At 43.6% G+C, this 17849-nt stretch overlaps 1 protein-coding gene across 1 annotated transcript in view; it reads right to left on the minus strand.

The window, feature by feature from the left end:
• The window catches only part of LOC146788598 (tenascin-X-like), a 694637-nt gene that overhangs the window by 482195 nt on the left and 194593 nt on the right, over positions 1–17849 (minus strand). Inside the window, exon 18 of the mRNA XM_085633173.1 lies at positions 16096–16175. Within this exon, the coding sequence (XP_085489299.1) occupies positions 16096–16175 (80 nt within the window). The remainder of the gene's footprint in view (positions 1–16095; positions 16176–17849) is intronic.

Below are 17849 nucleotides of genomic sequence, written 5' to 3' on the forward strand. Positions count from 1 at the left end.
GCATGGTTCGGTGGGGGGTATTACGTAGTGCATAGGTGCATGAATGAGTGACTCACTGTTTGTATGTGTTGAACACAGCATGTGTGCAGGACTGTATGGGTGGATGAGTGTGTGTATGGGTGTGTTAGTGAGTGAATGACTGTCTCAATAGTGTCTTTATGAGTAACTACATATGTTTTAAACTAGTATATGTGACTATTGGTGTATATATGTGAGTATATGTGAGAGTGAGAGATTGAAAGAGTTCCTGTATGAATAAGTATGTGTTTCTATAAGGGATTGTTTAAAAGACTAAGTATGTGTAAGTTTCCGTAGAAGTAAGTGTGGTGGTGTGTGTATAACTGTATATGCAAGTAAATGTATGTTTGATTCTTTATTAGCATGAGTGACTATGTGTGTGAGTAACTCTATGGATGAGTGGCATTGTGTAACAGGATGTATAGGTGCATGAGTACATATGATGAGTGAGTACATGTATGAGTGACTGTATAGGACTGTTGGTGAATGAGTGGATGTGTATGTGGATCTTAGAATTACTGAAGAGGTTGTTGTAACTGGTATTGGTATGTCCATTGTTTTGAAAATTTTAGTCTCTATTTTTGAATGTGTGTATCAAAGGTTATATTAGGGTGAGAGGAGGTCTGCCACTCTATCACAAGGATGATTGGGACCAATATACATGATAGCACCTCATTAAAAAGCATTGCAGTTAATAGAAGGTTTTAAGACTTTAGTTACATTATAAATCATTTGTTGATGGTACCATACTCATTTTAGGAATTGTGGTATGTTCTAAGGTGATTTCACCATGTGAAAAAGCCTTCTGCTGGGATATCATGATTGAGAGAAAAATATTTTCTCATGCTTTTACCACAGAGGTTTGGAAGGTGATCTATAAACTAAACTGAGAGCTTATTGTCTGTAAATTCACATTATCTTTCTCAGTCATGTGAGAATGAAGTCTGACATTCTCAGTAAAACATGTACATCCAACAAGGGCAGAGACTGTCAGTTGATTCCTTTGTGTTCTACTGCAGCTTCCCAGAGTGTTCCAAAGAACTACTAGAGCGCTAACAGTCCTACCTATGATAAACGTATGGCACACCTGAAGCCATCTTGCTTGGAATAAAGTGGTAACTCTTAAAACATTTAATTTCAAAAGGAACAAAATGAGGGGGTTCATTTTTCCATAAAAAGTATGATTAGTGCTGCAGAAAGAAAAATTAGGGCACATTTTGAGTGACTTCTCAAATCCTCTTCTATTTCATTAAAAAATTCTGACATGCAGACTGAAACATGCACTTTCAATACCAGCAGCAGTTTTCCCTGGTGAGCAGTAGCTTTACTACAGTGATCTAATGAGCAAAAAGAGTGCTAACATTCTGAATTTATGGCAAATGTGTGACACATCTGAATGCCTTCTTGATGGAATCAAAGTAAAAAACTGAAAGTATTTCCTACTGAGGAGACTGCAGTAAATGAGGAAATTAGGAAACTTCATAACAAATAAGTCTCCCAAGATGGCCACCAGAGACAAAAGAGCCCAAATGTAGCCCAAATATCACCCAGATGTAGCCCAAGTATAGCCCAATGACAGAATGTCCCAGAATGTTCTTAAAAACAACTAGAGCGCTTACTGTCTTCATTATGACAAAAGTATGGCACACCTGAAGCCATCTTGATTGGAATAAACTGGTAACACTTAAAACATTTAATTTAAAAAGGAACACAATGAGGGGGTTCATTTTGCCATAGAAATTATCATTAATGCTGAAGAAAGAAAATGAGGGCACATTTTGAGTGACTTCTCAAATCCTCTTCTATTTCATTAAAAAATTCTGACATGCAGACTGAAACATGCACTTTTAATACCAGGAGCAGACTTCCATGGTGAACAGTAGTTTTACTACAGTGATCTAATGAGCAACTAGAGTGCTAACATTCAGAATTTATGGCAAATGTGTGACATATCTGAATACCTTCATGATGGAATCAACCTAAAAAACTGAAAGCATTTCCTACTGAGGAGACTGCAGTACATGAGGAAATTAGGAAACTTCATAACAAATAAATCTCCCAAGATGGCCACCGGAGACAAAAGAGCCCAAATGTAGCCCAAAATCACCCAGATGTAGCCCAAATATAGCCCAATGACAGAAGTGTGCAAAACACTTATTATTTAGTGTTTTTGCAGTGTTATATAGTGCAGACTTGTCAGGTATTGGAGTGCTCTACATGAGCATTGGTTACATCACACAAGCACAAATTCATTTTGGTTGTAGACATGGGGAGACTAAGTGATTTGACCAGAATCACAGAATGTCGAGCTGAAGCAGAAACTTCAACCTGGTTCCCCAGTTGCAAAGTCTGCAGTTCTGGAAGTAACACCACATCCTCTCCCCTAAGTGCAACATTTAATCAAGTGGTCAACTGGATAAAAAAAACATAAAGATAACAAATAATTTAAAAGTGCTTTGTCGCTATTTGAAAACTCAGACAAAATGTCCTTATTTTAGTCTTTTAGAGCACTAACCATAATTTTGATGCCAATAAGACCCTCTCATATATGTAATTTCTAAAGGAAATGCTCTAGGTATTACAGTTTTGATTACATCAAGATGATGTCAGGCGTTCCACACTTTTGTAATAAATATAGAATGTTAGCAATCTAGTTGTTCATTGGGATACTGTTGAGAGGCAAAGGCCAGGGGCACGGACTCTGAAAATTGAAGGCAGGTAGGAGAGTGCAAAGGCAACAATTTAACCACACTGAGCAGGCAGGAAGGGCCGTGGAAGCACAACAGACTATGGAGGGCAGTGGAAAGGGGGGCAGGGGCAACAAACCAACAATACAGGACTTGCAAGAGAGGCTGTTGGAGGGAAGATCTATTACGGGTCAAGGAAGCTAGAGGCGGTCCCCAGAGCCCCGGGAGCCACCACAGAACTGAGCAGGAGAGTGAGTCAGGGACAAAAGGGGCACCTTAATTTGAGCCGGGGTGCCTAGGAACGCTTGCTCCAAAAATGAAGAAAACAGACATATGAGACATGGAATTGGTGGCAGAATACAATGGCAGTTTAATGAGAAGATACAACTTCAAAGAAACCGCAGAATAGAGACATAAAGTACAAAATACAGAATCCAGATAATCATACAGCTGTCATGATATTCTCTGTATCTTAATTAATGTACTGACAGAGAGAGAGAGAAAACACATCTATAAATGCATCATGAGAAACAAGTTACACCAAGGAAAATGTTACCTGGGAACACACACGTTTACTCTTAGAGCAAGCATTCCTGCAATTACAATAAAAAATCTTTTAAATGCAAAAGTAAAGAGAACAATGGTTAAACATAACATGACATTTCATATAGGTAAAATAGAATAAGATACTTCAAGCAAAGCAGAGCAAGACATTTTAAGCAAAGGAAGACAAGAGCTCCCAGCTCTTGGGGAAAACCTGCACAGCCTGTTAACCTACATACAGACGGCGAGGTAGTCCGTCGATATCTGTGGGTGCTCCCTTTTTATATCATTTTGTGGGCTCCTTTGCACGCTACATCTACCTACGTATGCTACCCAAAAGCTTCGTCTGCAGATTTTACCAGACATTTCGTCATTTACCCACTTAATGCTGACAATGGACTGGGTGAAAAGGTCAGTCTCTCAGGCCAATCGCTTATCGTAAGTTCCATAGAGCAAGCAGAAAATAATGGGTATTGTACGGGAATTCAATATATTCATGTACAAAATCTCCTCAGTTCTCCTAACTTGACGCTCTGCGGTTGCCACTTCCTTAAAAGCGGGAAACCTGCCCAGGAAGCAAGTACCAGTCCAGGATGCAGCCTACTGTATGTCGACAGCTTCAGTGGGATGTTGAACTTTGATACCGAGCACGGAGCACTCGGGTAGGGTGGGGGCTACTAGTTTGGAGCAGAAGGCCTCGCAGACCTGCCTTCAGACTGCTATACACTAAAATTGCAGAGCTATGGTCAATTTAACAAAGAGGCCTACATATTGAACAGAAGGGCCTACACAGGGGTTTTATGCTGGCTGAGTGGTAAGGATGTCTCAGGATAATTATATAGCAACACAGGACCCGCTGGTCAATTTAATACGGCCTACAAATGCGGCTGGCAGAGCAAGGACAAGGGTCTCATACTTCAGGTGTGGACAGAACGGGCCAGGGGCCCCCTTTGATACAAAATCTACCCTCCTTCAAGGCTGTGGCAATGTAATAGACCATTGTGGGCAGAAGGAAGAGGCAATGCTAGTACAACCATACATGCCAACAGACCCGATTCAGCCAGGAAACGTCCAATGTTTTTAAGCTCAAATGGGCTTTATTTGATCTGTCGCCTGTCTACAATATCCTCTTTTTCAATGTAACTCAAAGGGGAAAATCAATACCCCAGTTTTTTTTCAAAATCTCCCTCTTACCAAGTTCAAAATGTTCGCAAGTATGGTACATTGGATCATGGAAGGAAATGGGATAGGGACATGGACTTGGATAACAGAGGACAAGAGGGGCATGGAGAGGTGCACCAAACTGACCCTGCAGGGCAGGCATCAGGGTTTGCAGCAGCACAATACACCACACAGGGCATGCAGGACGGGAGTGCAGCACAACAATCCATAGAAAGCAAGAGGGAGGGGACAGGACCATGCACATGGACAACAGAGAACAGAGGGGCAAGAGGCAATGGTAGCTAGCTGACCATAATGGACAGACAGGAGAGAAAGCTGCAGCATTACAGACCATAAAGGGCAGTAGGGACGGATCAGGGGCATTACAATGGAACAGACAAGCCAGGAGGGAGGGAGTAGGGGTCTTCACATGTAAACAGAGGGCTGGGGGCAAGGGGGCAGGGCGGGAGCAGCAAGATAGCCATGGAGGTCAGGCAGGATGGGCACTAGAAGCAAGACACACCATGAAGAGCAACAGTGAGACTGTGATGGCATACACACAGACCATGGAGGGAAGGTGGGAGGGGGTCAGGGGCAGCTAACTGACCACACAGGGAAGGTGGGAGGGGCCATGGCAGCACAGAAGACCAATGGCTATGATGGGCAAGAAGGAGGGTGCAGGGGCATGCACAAAGGACGATGGAGGATAGAAGGGAGGGTCAGGACCTGTGCACAGACAAGAAAGTTCAGGGGAAGGGACCTCACAACAGACCACACGGGGCACGCAGGAGGAGCAGTTGCAGCACAACAGACCAGGGAGGGCAGAAGGGTGTGGCAGTACAATGGACCATGTAGGACAGGAGGAAGAGGATAGGGGCATGGCATGTGGACAGGCAGGGTGGAGGTGGCAGGGACAGGTTACAGTCATCTGACAATGCTAGGCAGGTGGGAGGGGAGTGGCAGCTCAACAGAACACTCAGAGTAGATAGGAGAGGCAGGTCCATGGGACATGGTGGACAAAAAGGATGGAGCAGGGGCATGCACAAAGACATCGGAGGGCAGGGGGAAGGAGAATAGGGGCAGCAAGCTAAGCACAGAGTTTAAGCAGGAGGTCAATGATGGGGCATAGAATTGGGCAATGGAGGGCAGGAGGAGTGGACTGGTACATCATACTAAATTGAGGGCAGTGGCAGCACATCAGACCATGCATGGCAGGAGGGAGGAGGCTATTCCATGGATTCACACAACAGAGGATAGGGAGGAGGGGGATGGGGCAGCAAGCTAACTGTTCAGAGAAGGCGGGTATTAGGAACTTTATTGTTTTTAAAACATTGAGTCTGTGCGAACTACTTAAAATATGAACAAGTATGCAGCATAATCTCACTTTTATTCAGGAAGAAGAGGACGTTTGTGACTGTGACTCCGGGCTCACTTGGCAGAAACACCCCCTGACCCTCCACCCCCTATCGCAAAATGTAATGCCCGTGAAAAGGGTAGGTGAACACAGTGTTATATAGAACATAGTCCTGAGAGCACGATTGAAAATGAAAACTAGATATAGTGTATGGTATAAACTATGCACCAAAAAGTGTGATATAAGATGAACCGGGCGTGAAATATAATATGCAATACATTGTGCGCAATGACAGATTCATTGGAGAGCGCGAGATAGCACAGGCACTAGCGCGTGCTATGCGATATGCACCTTGGAGTGTAATATGCACAGGGCAGTGTTGTGTAACCTAACTAGTCTCTAAAGTTGTAATATAAAATATGTGCTGGGGAGTGTAACATTGCATATGCACTGTGACAAAGATATGGATCCCAGATTGTAATATGTATGGCATAGCGCTGTGCATTATAACATAGGCATCAAGGAAGGCACGTTAGATGGGGCAATATAACCCGTGCGAAGGCAAGTGTGGCATGACATATTCACGGGGTGGTGTTACAGTGCACATGGGCTAGAGAGTGTCATAGCATACGCACTAGCTGGTGGAATACAACACAGAGGTGTGTGGCACTCGGCGGGCACTGGTGGGTGTAACACAGCATTGGGCTCAGCCAGGAGCATGCTGTGACTCTCTTGTGAGGTTTGTCTCCTTTCCAGAGAATAAAATAAAAAGCATTACACAGCCGGTGGTGGATGTGTGTTTTATTAACCGTGAGGGGGGTTTCTTGCATAGTTTGGTTGAATTTTTGTCGAATCCCCTTTGAATTTCTTGGTGTGCGTGTGTATCAAATGTGGCCGTCAATAGCTACCCATATTTGTATAAATAAACGACAAGGGTGTCTACTTGGAGAGTACCCACCGGCGGGGGCGCCGGGATTAGGCACGGTAGGGCGTCAGACACGTCAGAGCTTCACTAGCGGTGTAAATACATTCCACGTGGATTCATTGTATGCATAGTCGCCTTTTATTGAATATCACGCAAATCGTCATGGTGATAGGTACATACGGTTTGTCCAGCAAGTCCTAGGTGTTTCTATAAATACCTCAGAAATTCACTGAAAAAACCATAGGTTTCAGGGGTGTTATAGTTAGCTGGACTTTTCACTCGTACAAAACCATTGAAATTCCCCCGTTATAGTTTGTTCAGCTAACTATAACTTGCGCGCCCGCAATGCACTGCTGATGACGTCACATATTACATCACTCATGACATGGTCAGTGACATCACTCATGACATCACTGATGACATCTCAAATGACATCACTTATGACATCACTGATGACATCATCCAGTGAATGTGTGTTTTTCTGAAAATTACATATGTTTTATATATGTATATCTCAAGGTCGATGGAAGAATAAATGGGTATATAAGTGTCTAAATGGATGATTTGTTTTTGAAAAATTGATTGTATAACTGACTGATTAAGTGTATCTTAGTGAATACATGGCTTAGTGAGTAATGTTTAAATATGTAAATATCTGTATCAGTCTCTCACTTTGTGTATAAGTGGCTGCATGGGTTGGTGAGTAGCTACATGAGTGTCTATATAGGTTATTAGTTGGTGTTTTGAGTATCAGTATGAGTGTCTGAGTGTCTGTATGGTTCGGTGAAGGGTATTACGTAGTGCATAGGTGCAGGGATGAGTGACTCACTGTTTGTAAGTGTTGACGACAGCATGTGTGCAGGACTGTATGGGTGGATGAGTGTGTGCATGGGTGTGTTAGTGAGTGAATGACTGTCTCAATAGTGTCTTTATAAGTAACTACATATGTTTTAAACTAGTATATGTGACTATTGGTGTATATAAGTGAGTATATGTGAGAGTGAGAGATTGAAAGGGTTCCTGTATGAATAAGTATGTGTTTCTATAAGGGATTGTTTAAAAGACTAAGTATGTGTAAGTTTCTGTAGAAGTAAGTGTGGTGGTGTGTGTATAACTGTATATGCAAGTAAATGGATGTTTGATTCTTTATTAGCATGAGTGACTATGTGTGTGAGTAACTCTATGGATGAGTGGCGTTGTGTAACAGGATGTATAGGTGTATGAGTACATATGATGAGTGAGTACATGTATGAGTGACTGTATAGGACTGTTTGTGAATGAGTGGGTGTATATGTGGATCTTAGAATTACTGAATAGGTTGTTGTAACTGGTATTGGTATGTACATTGTTTTGAAAATTTTAGTTTCTATTTTTGAATGTGTGTTTCAAAGGTTATATTAGGGGGAGAGGAGGTCTGCCACTCTATCACAAGGATGATGTCATCAGTGATGTCATTTGTGATGTCATCAGTGATGTCATGAGTGATGTCACTGACCATGTCATGAGTGATGTAATATGTGACGTCATCAGCAGTGCATTGTGGGCGCGCGAGTTATAGTTAGCTGAGCTAACTATAACGGGGGAATTTCAATGGTTTTGTACGAGTGAAAAGTCCAGCTAACTATAACACCCCTGAAACCTATGGTTTTTTCAGTGAATTTCTAAGGTTTATTAAATGCTAATTCCTAACCATAACTTGCCTGAAACCTATGGTTTTTTCAGTGAATTTCAAGGGTTTTTTTAAATGCTAATTTCTAACTATGCCTACAGAGATAGGACATGTGAAGAAAGAAGAAAAAAACGCACAGAAAGAAAAAAAAGAAATGCAGAAAGAAGCAACATAAGCCCTCAAAGACGAAGAAAAGTGCAGGAAGAAGGATAACGTGCAGAAAGACCAAACAGAAGAGCAGAAAGAAGCCTTGTTGCAAAATCATCCTGTACTCTCAACTTTTTCAGACGGATACTGGTGGTAACTGAGTCTGACTAACCAGTCCTAGAGCCAGTGCTATGTTAAAAGACACTCAGAATACAGTGAAAACACCTACAAACACTAGGGAACACTATGCGTTGGGATCCCCCTGTGATTAGCATGGCTTCCTCTGTAAGCCACTAGTATATAATAGGGCAGGGGATTAAAACTACCTCTTAAAACGCGCCACAGGGTGTGTTTGCACACGTCACCTCAGGCCCTGTCCCCTCCCTTCCCCACTGTGTAAACACGCCCTGTGGCCGTTTTAAGTTGGGAGATTAAGTCCCCTTGAATCCTGAGGGTCCCTAGGGTCCAACTAGACCACTAGGTACCTCCAGTAATCGCCACTGTGTAAACACGCCCTCTGGCCGTTTTTAGTTGGGAGATTAAGTTCATTTGAATCCTGAGGGTCCCTAGGGTCCAACTAGCCCACTAGGTACCTCCAGTAAGCGCCACAGAGCTGCGTTGCAGAGAGGTGTAAAAAGTGGCACCGCCTGGACCACCCCTCTGCAACGCAGCTCAGTGGCGCTTACTGGAAGCACCTGGCGGGCTAGTTAGCCCCCAGGGGCCCTCAGGATTGAAGGGGAATTATTTCCGCAACTTAAAACGCGCCATAGGGTGTGTTTGCACACGTCACCTCAGGCCCGTCCCTTCCCCACTGTGTAAACACGCCCTGTGGCCGTTTTTTGAGTTGGGAGATTAAGTCCCCTTGAATCCTGAGGGTCCCTAGGGGCAAAATAGCCCACTAGGTACGTCCAGTAAGCACCATTGCAGAGAGGTGTAAAAAGGGGCACGGTCTGCACCACCTCTCTGCAACGCAGAGCAGTGGCGCTTACTGGAAGCACCTGGTAGGCTAGTTGGCCCCCAGGGTCCCTCAGGATTGAAAGGGAATTATTTCCCCAACTTAAAACGCGCCACAGGGTGTGTTTGCACATGTCACCTCAGGCCCCGTCCCCTCCCTTCACCACTGTGTAAACGCGCCCTGTGGCCGTTCTAAGTTGAGAGATTAAGTCCCCTTGAATCCTAAGGGTACCTAGGGTCAAACTAGCCCACTAGGTACCTCCAGTAAGCGCCACAGAGCTGCGTTGCATAGAGGTGTAAAAAGGGGCGTGGCCTCAGAACACCTGTCTGCAACGCAGCTCCCTGGCACATACTGGTGATACCTGTTGGGCTAGTTGGCCCTCAGGGACCCTCGGTATCGAAGGGGAATTAATTCCTCAACTTACAACTGGTCAGGGGGCGCGTTTGCAGAGTGCTGCAAGGTGGGGGCGTGGCCTCCGGCACGATGCCGGTCTTTTATTTATTTTATTTTTTTAAGAAAGAGGGCTGTGTGGCCCCCCTTCTTTTTCTAATTTATTGTCCCTGGGACCCAATCCCCCAGGGCCTGCACCCTAATTTTTTTTATTAAAAAAAATTAATTTGACCCTCCCAAGGTCTTAATCGGCCCCGGGGACCCCTACCCCCGGGTCATGGCCTTCTTTTAATTTTTTAATTCTTTAGGAGGGGGGCTGCATTGCCCCCCTCCTCAGGCCACTTATGGCGCCAGGGACCCCATCCCCCGGGGCCGGCCTTTGTTTTTTATTATTTAAAAAAAATATATATTTATAGAAACACCAAGGACATGCTGGACAAACCGTATGTACCTATCACCATGACGATTTGCGTGATATTCAATAAAAGGCGACTATGCATACAATGAATCCACGTGGAATGTATTTACACCGCTAGTGAAGCTCTGACGTGTCTGACGCCCTACCGTGCCTAATCCCGGCGCCCCCGCCGGTGGGTACTCTCCAAGTAGACACCCTTGTCGTTTATTTATACAAATATGGGTAGCTATTGACGGCCACATTTGATACACACGCACACCAAGAAATTCAAAGGGGATTCGACAAAAATTCAACCAAACTATGCAAGAAACCCCCCTCACGGTTAATAAAACACACATCCACCACCGGCTGTGTAATGCTTTTTATTTTATTCTCTGGAAAGGAGACAAACCTCACAAGAGAGTCACAGCATGCTCCTGGCTGAGCCCAATGCTGTGTTACACCCACCAGTGCCCGCCGAGTGCCACACACCTCTGTGTTGTATTCCACCAGCTAGTGCGTATGCTATGACACTCTCTAGCCCATGTGCACTGTAACACCACCCCGTGAATATGTCATGCCACACTTGCCTTCGCACGGGTTATATTGCCCCATCTAACGTGCCTTCCTTGATGCCTATGTTATAATGCACAGCGCTATGCCATACATATTACAATCTGGGATCCATATCTTTGTCACAGTGCATATGCAATGTTACACTCCCCAGCACATATTTTATATTACAACTTTTGAGACTAGTTAGGTTACACAACACTGCCCTGTGCATATTACACTCCAAGGTGCATATCGCATAGTATGCGCTAGTGCCTGTGCTATCTCGCGCTCTCCAGTGAATCTGTCATTGCGTACAATGTATTGCATATTATATTTCACGCCCGGTTCATCTTATATCACACTTTTTGGTGCATAGTTTATACCATATACTATATCTAGTTTTCATTTTCAATCGTGCTCTCAGGACTATGTTCTATATAACACTGCGTCCACCTACCCTTTTCACAGGCATTACATTTTGCGATGGGGGATGGAGGGTCAGGGGGTGTTTCTGCCAAATGAGCCCGGAGTCACTGTCACAAACGTCCTCTTCTTCCTGAATAAAAGTGAGATTATGCTGCATACTTGTTCATATTTTAAGTAGTTCGCACAGACACACGTTTTAAAAACAATAAAGTTCCTAATACCCACCTTCTCTGAACAGTTAGCTTGCTGCCCCATCCAACTCCTCCCTATCCTCTGCTGTCTGAATCCATGGACTAGCCTCCTCCCTCCTGCCATGCATGGTCTGATGTGCTGCCACTGCCCTCCATTTAGCATGATGTACCAGTCCACTCCTCCTGCCCTCCATTGCCCAATTCTATGGCCCATCATTGACCTCCTGCTTAGCCTCTGTGCTTAGCTTGCTGCCCCTATTCTCCTTCCCCCTGCCCTCCGATGTCTTTGTGCATGCCCCTGCTCCATCCATTTTGCCCACCATGTTCCATGGACCTGCCACTCCTATCTACTCTGTTGAGCTGCCACTCCCCTCCCACCTGCCTAGCATTGTCAAATGACTGTAACCTGTCCCTGCTACCTCCACCCTGCCTGTCCACATGCCATGCCCATATCCCCTTCCTCCTGTCCTCCATGGTCCATTTTACTGCCACACCCTTCTGCCCTCCCTGGTCTGTTGTACTGCAACTGCTCCTCCTGCCTGCTCCGTGCGGTCTGTTGTGAGGCCCCTTCCCCTGAACTCTCTTGTCTGTGCCCAGGTCCTGACCCTCCCTTCTATCCTCCATGGTCCTTTGTGCTTGCCCCTGCACCCTCCTTCTTGCCCATCATAGCCATTGTGCTGCCACTAACCCTCCTGCTTGCCATGCATGGTCGTCTGTGCTGCCATGGCCCCTCCCACCTTCCCTGTGTGGTCAGCTAGCTGCCCCTGACCCCCTCCCACCGTCCCTCCATGGTCTGTGTGTATGCCATCATAGTCTCACTGTTGCTCTCCATGGTGTGTCCTGTTTCTAGTGCCCATTCTGCCTGACCTCCATGGTCATCTTGCTGCTCCTGCCCTGCCCCCTTGCCACCAGCCCTCTGTTTCCATGTGCAGACCCCTATTTCCTCCCTCCTGGCTTGTCTGTTCCATTGTAATGCCCCTGATCCGTCCCTCTTGCCCTTTATGGTCTGTTATGCTGCAGCTTTCTCTCCTGTCTGTCCATTATGGTCAGCTAGCTACCATTGCCTCTTTCCCCTCTGTTCTCTGTTGTCCATGTGCATGGTCCTGTCCCCTCCCTTTTGCTTTCTATGGATTGTTGTGCTGCACTCCCGTCCCGCATGCCCTGTGTGGTGTATTGTGCTGCTGCAAACCCTGATGCCTGCCCTGTAGGGTCAGTTTGGTGCACCTCTCCATGTCCCTCCTGTCCTCTGTTATCCGATTCCATGTCCCTACCCCAATTCCTCCTGCCTACCATGATCCAATGTACCATACTTGGCGAACATTTTGAACTTGGTAAGAGGGAGATTTTGAAATAAAACTGGGGTATTGATTTTCCCCTTTGACTTACATTGAAAAAGAGGAGATTGTAGACAGGAGACAGATCAAATAAAGCCCATCTGAGCATAAAAACTTTGGACGTTTCCTGGCTGAAACGGGTCTGTTGGCATGTATGGTTGTACGACCACTGCCTCTTCCTTCTGCCCACAATGGTCTATTATATTGCCACAGCCTCTCTTGCCAGTCCTGTATTGTTGGTTTGTTGCCCCTGCCCCCCTTTCCACTGCCCTCCATAGTCTGTTGTGCTGCCACTGCCCTTCCTGCCTGTCCAGTGTGGTCAAATTGTTGCCTCGGCACTTTCCTACCTGCCTTCAATTTTCAGAGTCCGTGCCCCTGGCCTCTGCCTCTCAACAGTATCCCAATGGACAACTAGATTGCTAACATTCTATATTTATTACAAAAGTGTGGAATGCCTGACGTCATCTTGATGTAATCAAAACTGTAATACCTAGAGCATTTCCTTTAGAAATTACATATATGAGAGGGTCTTATTTGCATCAAAATTATGGTTAGTGCTCTAAAAAACTAAAATGAGGACATATTTTCTGAGTTTTCAAATAGCGACAAAGAACTTTTAAATTATTTGTAATCTTTATGTTTTTTTATCCAGTTGACCACTTGATTAAATGTTGCACCTAGGGGAGAGGATGTGGTGTTACTTCCAGAGCTGCAGACTTTGCAACTGGGGAACCAGGTTGGAGTTTCTGCTTCAGCTCAACATTCTGTGATTCTGATCAAATCACTTAATCTCCCCATGTCTACAACCAAAATGAATTTGATCTTGTGTGATATAACCAATGCTCATGTAAAGCACTCCAATACCTGACAAGTCTGCACTATATAAAACTGCAAATACACAAAAATAAGTGTTTTGCACACTTCTGTCATTGGGCTACATGTGGGCTAAATCTGGGTGATATTTGTACTGCATTTGGGCTCTTTTGTCTCTGATGGCCATCTTGGGAGATTTATTTGTTTCAAAGTGCATGTTTCAGTCTGCATGTCAGAATTTTTTTATGAAATAGAAGAGGATTTGAGAAATCAAAATGTGCCCTAATTTTTCTTTCTGCAGCACTAATCATAATTTCTATGGCAAAATGAACCCCCTCATTTTGTTCCTTTGTACATTAAATGTTTTAAGTGTTACCACTTTATTCCAATCAAGATGGCTTCAGGTGTGCCATACTTTTGTCATAAGTAAGACTGTTAGCGCTCTAGTTGTTCGTTAGAACACTCTGGGACATTCTGTCATTGGGCTATACTTGGGCTACATCTGGGTGATATTTGGGCTACATTTGGGCTCTTTTGTCTCTGGTGGCCATTTTGGGAGACTTATTTGTTATGAAGTTTCCTAATTTCCTTATTTACTGCAGTCTCCTCAGTAGGAAATACTTTCAGTTTTTTACTTTGATTCCATCAAGAAGGCATTCAGATGTGTCACACATTTGCCATAAATTCAGAATGTTAGCACTCTAGTTGCTTATTAGATCCCTATAGTAAAGCTACTGCTCACTAGGGAAGTCTGCTGCTGGTATTGAAAGTGCATGTTTCAGTCTGCATGTCAGAATGTTTTAATGAAATAGAAGAGGATTTGAGAAATCAAAATGTGCCCTAATTTTTCTTTCTGCAGCACTAATCATAATTTCTATGGCAAAATGAACCCCCTCATTTTGTTCCTTTGTAAATTAAATGTTTTAAGTGTTACCACTTTATTCCAATCAAGATGGCTTCAGGTGTGCAATACGTTTGTCATAAGTAGGACTGTTAGCGCTCTAGTTGTTCTTTAGAACACTCTGGGAAGCTGCAGTAGAACACAAAGGAATCAACTGACAGTCTCTGCCCTTGTTGGATGTACATGTTTTACTGAGAATGTCAGACTTCATTCTCACATGACTGAGAAAGATAATGTGAATTTACAGAAAATATGCTCTCAGTTTAGCTTATAGATCACCTTCCAAACCTCTGTGGGAAAAGCATCATGATTCATGATATCACAGCAGAAGGCTTTTTCACATGGTAAAATCACCTTAGAGCACACCACAATTCCAAAATGAGTATGGTACCATCAACAAATGATTTTTAATGTAACTAAAGTCTTAAAACCTTCTATTAACTGCAATGCTTTTTAATGAGGTGCTATCATGTATATTGGTCCCAAGATGGCTGCCAACACTTCTTGGATGAAGTACTGACAGCCAATCAGATCTCACGATGAGATGTGTGGTTAGGCTCCGCACAGATATATCTATCTTTTTAACTCTAATTTTCTCAGGAACTACTGAACGGATTTACACCATTTAAGCAAAAGGCACGAGTCTGAACTGGGGACTACCTCTTTGCCAAATTTGGTGTAATTCCGTCCAGCAGTTCGGGCTGTAGCTGCGTCAACAGGTCCTATGGGAAAATGCATGGGGAAAACGTGTTTTGGGACCCCCTTTTTTCTCGGCCCCTGCTTGACGAATCACCGTGAAATTTTCAGGATAGGAGCGGACCGGAGCTGGCCAAAAGATTGGAAAATTTTGCAAAGATTCGTCAATCGGCACCAACGTTATTCCAAGTAAAATGTTGCGGATTTCCTATGGAAAATAGGTCCTATATATATATATATATCTACATATGTTTTCCCCAACCTATTACCACTTTACTGAAGTGGTAATAGATACAAGAATAATAGCAAATCTAACACTTACTTACATTGAATAGTATAACACCGAACACAGGGAGTACTGTGGTACTATCACGGACCATAGATATAACTACATTGAAAACATTAAACTTATGACATACTTACCCTACTTACCTGCAGTACCTCCACAGAATCATCTGTGCACTATGATACAAAATCCTTTCAAATTTCATCTAAATCCGAGTGCTGATTTTTGCGCTACACAAAATGCAAAAAGTTTATGTAAGATGCATTGGATTTTATCTCCGTTTTGGGACTCCCCTTTTTGTCTTTACACACCTTGACGAAATGTCGTGAAATCTTTGGGACTCATGAATTAAATGAGGGCACTGGGTCTGCAAAGTTTTGCGGACATTCCACAAATGGGTGCAAAGTTATTAAGAGACATAAATGATAAAAAAAAACTATCTCTGGTAACCCTAACTATAGCTACAGAGTGGAAATATATCTACACAAATAACACACATACATCCACCCTGCTCCCCTGCTCTTCTACAACCATGAATTTTGAGTCTTTCACCAGCAATTTTATCCGTAAGCACCCACTCACAAAATGTTACTGCATTGTGGTTTTAGCACTCTATACATGAATATTCAACATAATTATTTCCATACCTTTGATACAACATATTCTTTTCTTTGATATGCAGGGAGACGTGAGGTAAATTTCAAAGATGGAAAGAGCAGCCCGGAAACTGAAAAAAAAAGAATAAATACCCATTTACCTTGTTCATTGAAAGTCTGTTGCCACTATTGGCGTTACACTTGTAAGCAGTAATATAACCAGTGGTTGGTCTACATGCTAAGGCCTCTGTGTGTACCAAAATGTATACTTAGCATATTTTTACTTCTTATGGTCCAGCTCAAATGTTAAATTATCTACAGATCACTGCAGCACACCAAGGAGCAAAAAATGTTAATATCCCTATCAAAAACCCACTACCAGTCCTGTGAGTAGCCTGGTGTAAAGTATTACTTAATTCAGGCCTGCCAGGGATATAGTAGATTTGAACCTGGTTGGCGTGTAGCGTTACTTGCAAGTTTAATGTTTTGGAATTGTGTTAGACTTACATTGCAGTGGCAGCTGGTGAAATATGGAAATGGTGAGCAGAAAAAAAGGTAGATAGCAAGCAGAAAATGGGAACCCAACTCTTAGGAGAAGATCTCAGTGAAGGGGAAGGGGATGGTTTCTTCCAAGAACAGTCCTCATGCAAGACCATGCATCGAGAAAGGAGTATATTCCCATCCCAGGACAGGAAAGAAGCAGCACAACAGCCAGTGAATAAAGATGCTTAGGCTCATGTTTGCTCAGATAGGTCTCTAAATATTATCATAAAAAAGCACTTTAGCTCATACCTGAAAAATAATTTCTTGCAGAGTTGACAAACACAGTCATACAAAAAAAAACTCTATTATAAAAAGATTTAAAGCTTGCCCTAGCTCATTAACGCCACTGCTGCATTGGAGGAATCAGTTTTAGCTCACTATTTTGAATCACTAGAGGGCATATTAACAAGGAACGGGGAAAATTAACGCTAAGGGCACTTAGCGTTAATTTTTTTAACGCCCGCTATCGCTGGATAATATCGCCTGGTTATCGCGTTATTAACAACGCTAACCACCTAGGCGATAAAAAATCCAGCGATAGCGGCCTTTTGGGAGGTTATCGCTGGTAATGCAGCGATAAAACTACAAGGATAGGGATATCCTTGTTGATAGCCCATGGTGGACTTAGCCCTGTAATCCACCTCCCATTGCATTACATGGCTAAGTCTGAAAATTAGCAGACGTAAAAAAGCAGCGTTAACCGTGGTTAGCGCTGCTTTTTTTTGTCTCTAACAGGGTTAGCGTGAAGCTTGATAATAGGAGAAATGTCGCTTAGCGACATTTCTCCTATTATTTTGCTCTGGAACGCCCCTTTGCATCTCATTGGAGATGCAAAGGGAAGCGTAGTGAAAAAGGGTGCTAACATGCAATTTTGCATGTTAGCACCCTGTTGTTGATAGGGCGACATTTTTATCTCCGCTTCTTTGGCTTTTAAAGCCAAAAAAGCGGAGATAAAGCCCTTGTTAATATGCCCCTTGGTTATTTAATTTTAACTGTTTGTGCTGCCGATCGCAGGCTCCTACTTTTACTTAACTTGCGCTGCTTACTTGAGTTGACAGGAGAACCTTTTGTACAATAATGGGGGAAGGGGATACCTTACAGAGTGTATTGCGACCGTTTTCAGATCCACTTTCGAGGTTACGATTATTGCAGACTAGAATCGCCATTTTGGCAGTGCGGTCTAGTCATTTTGCAAAATTCCAGCCCGGTATATAAGGCACAACGTGGCGCAGACACTATTTCTGCAATTCCACTACTGTATT

The sequence above is a fragment of the Triturus cristatus genome, chromosome 11 (genome assembly GCF_964204655.1).
Source record: "Triturus cristatus chromosome 11, aTriCri1.1, whole genome shotgun sequence".
Lineage (NCBI taxonomy): Eukaryota > Metazoa > Chordata > Amphibia > Caudata > Salamandridae > Triturus > Triturus cristatus.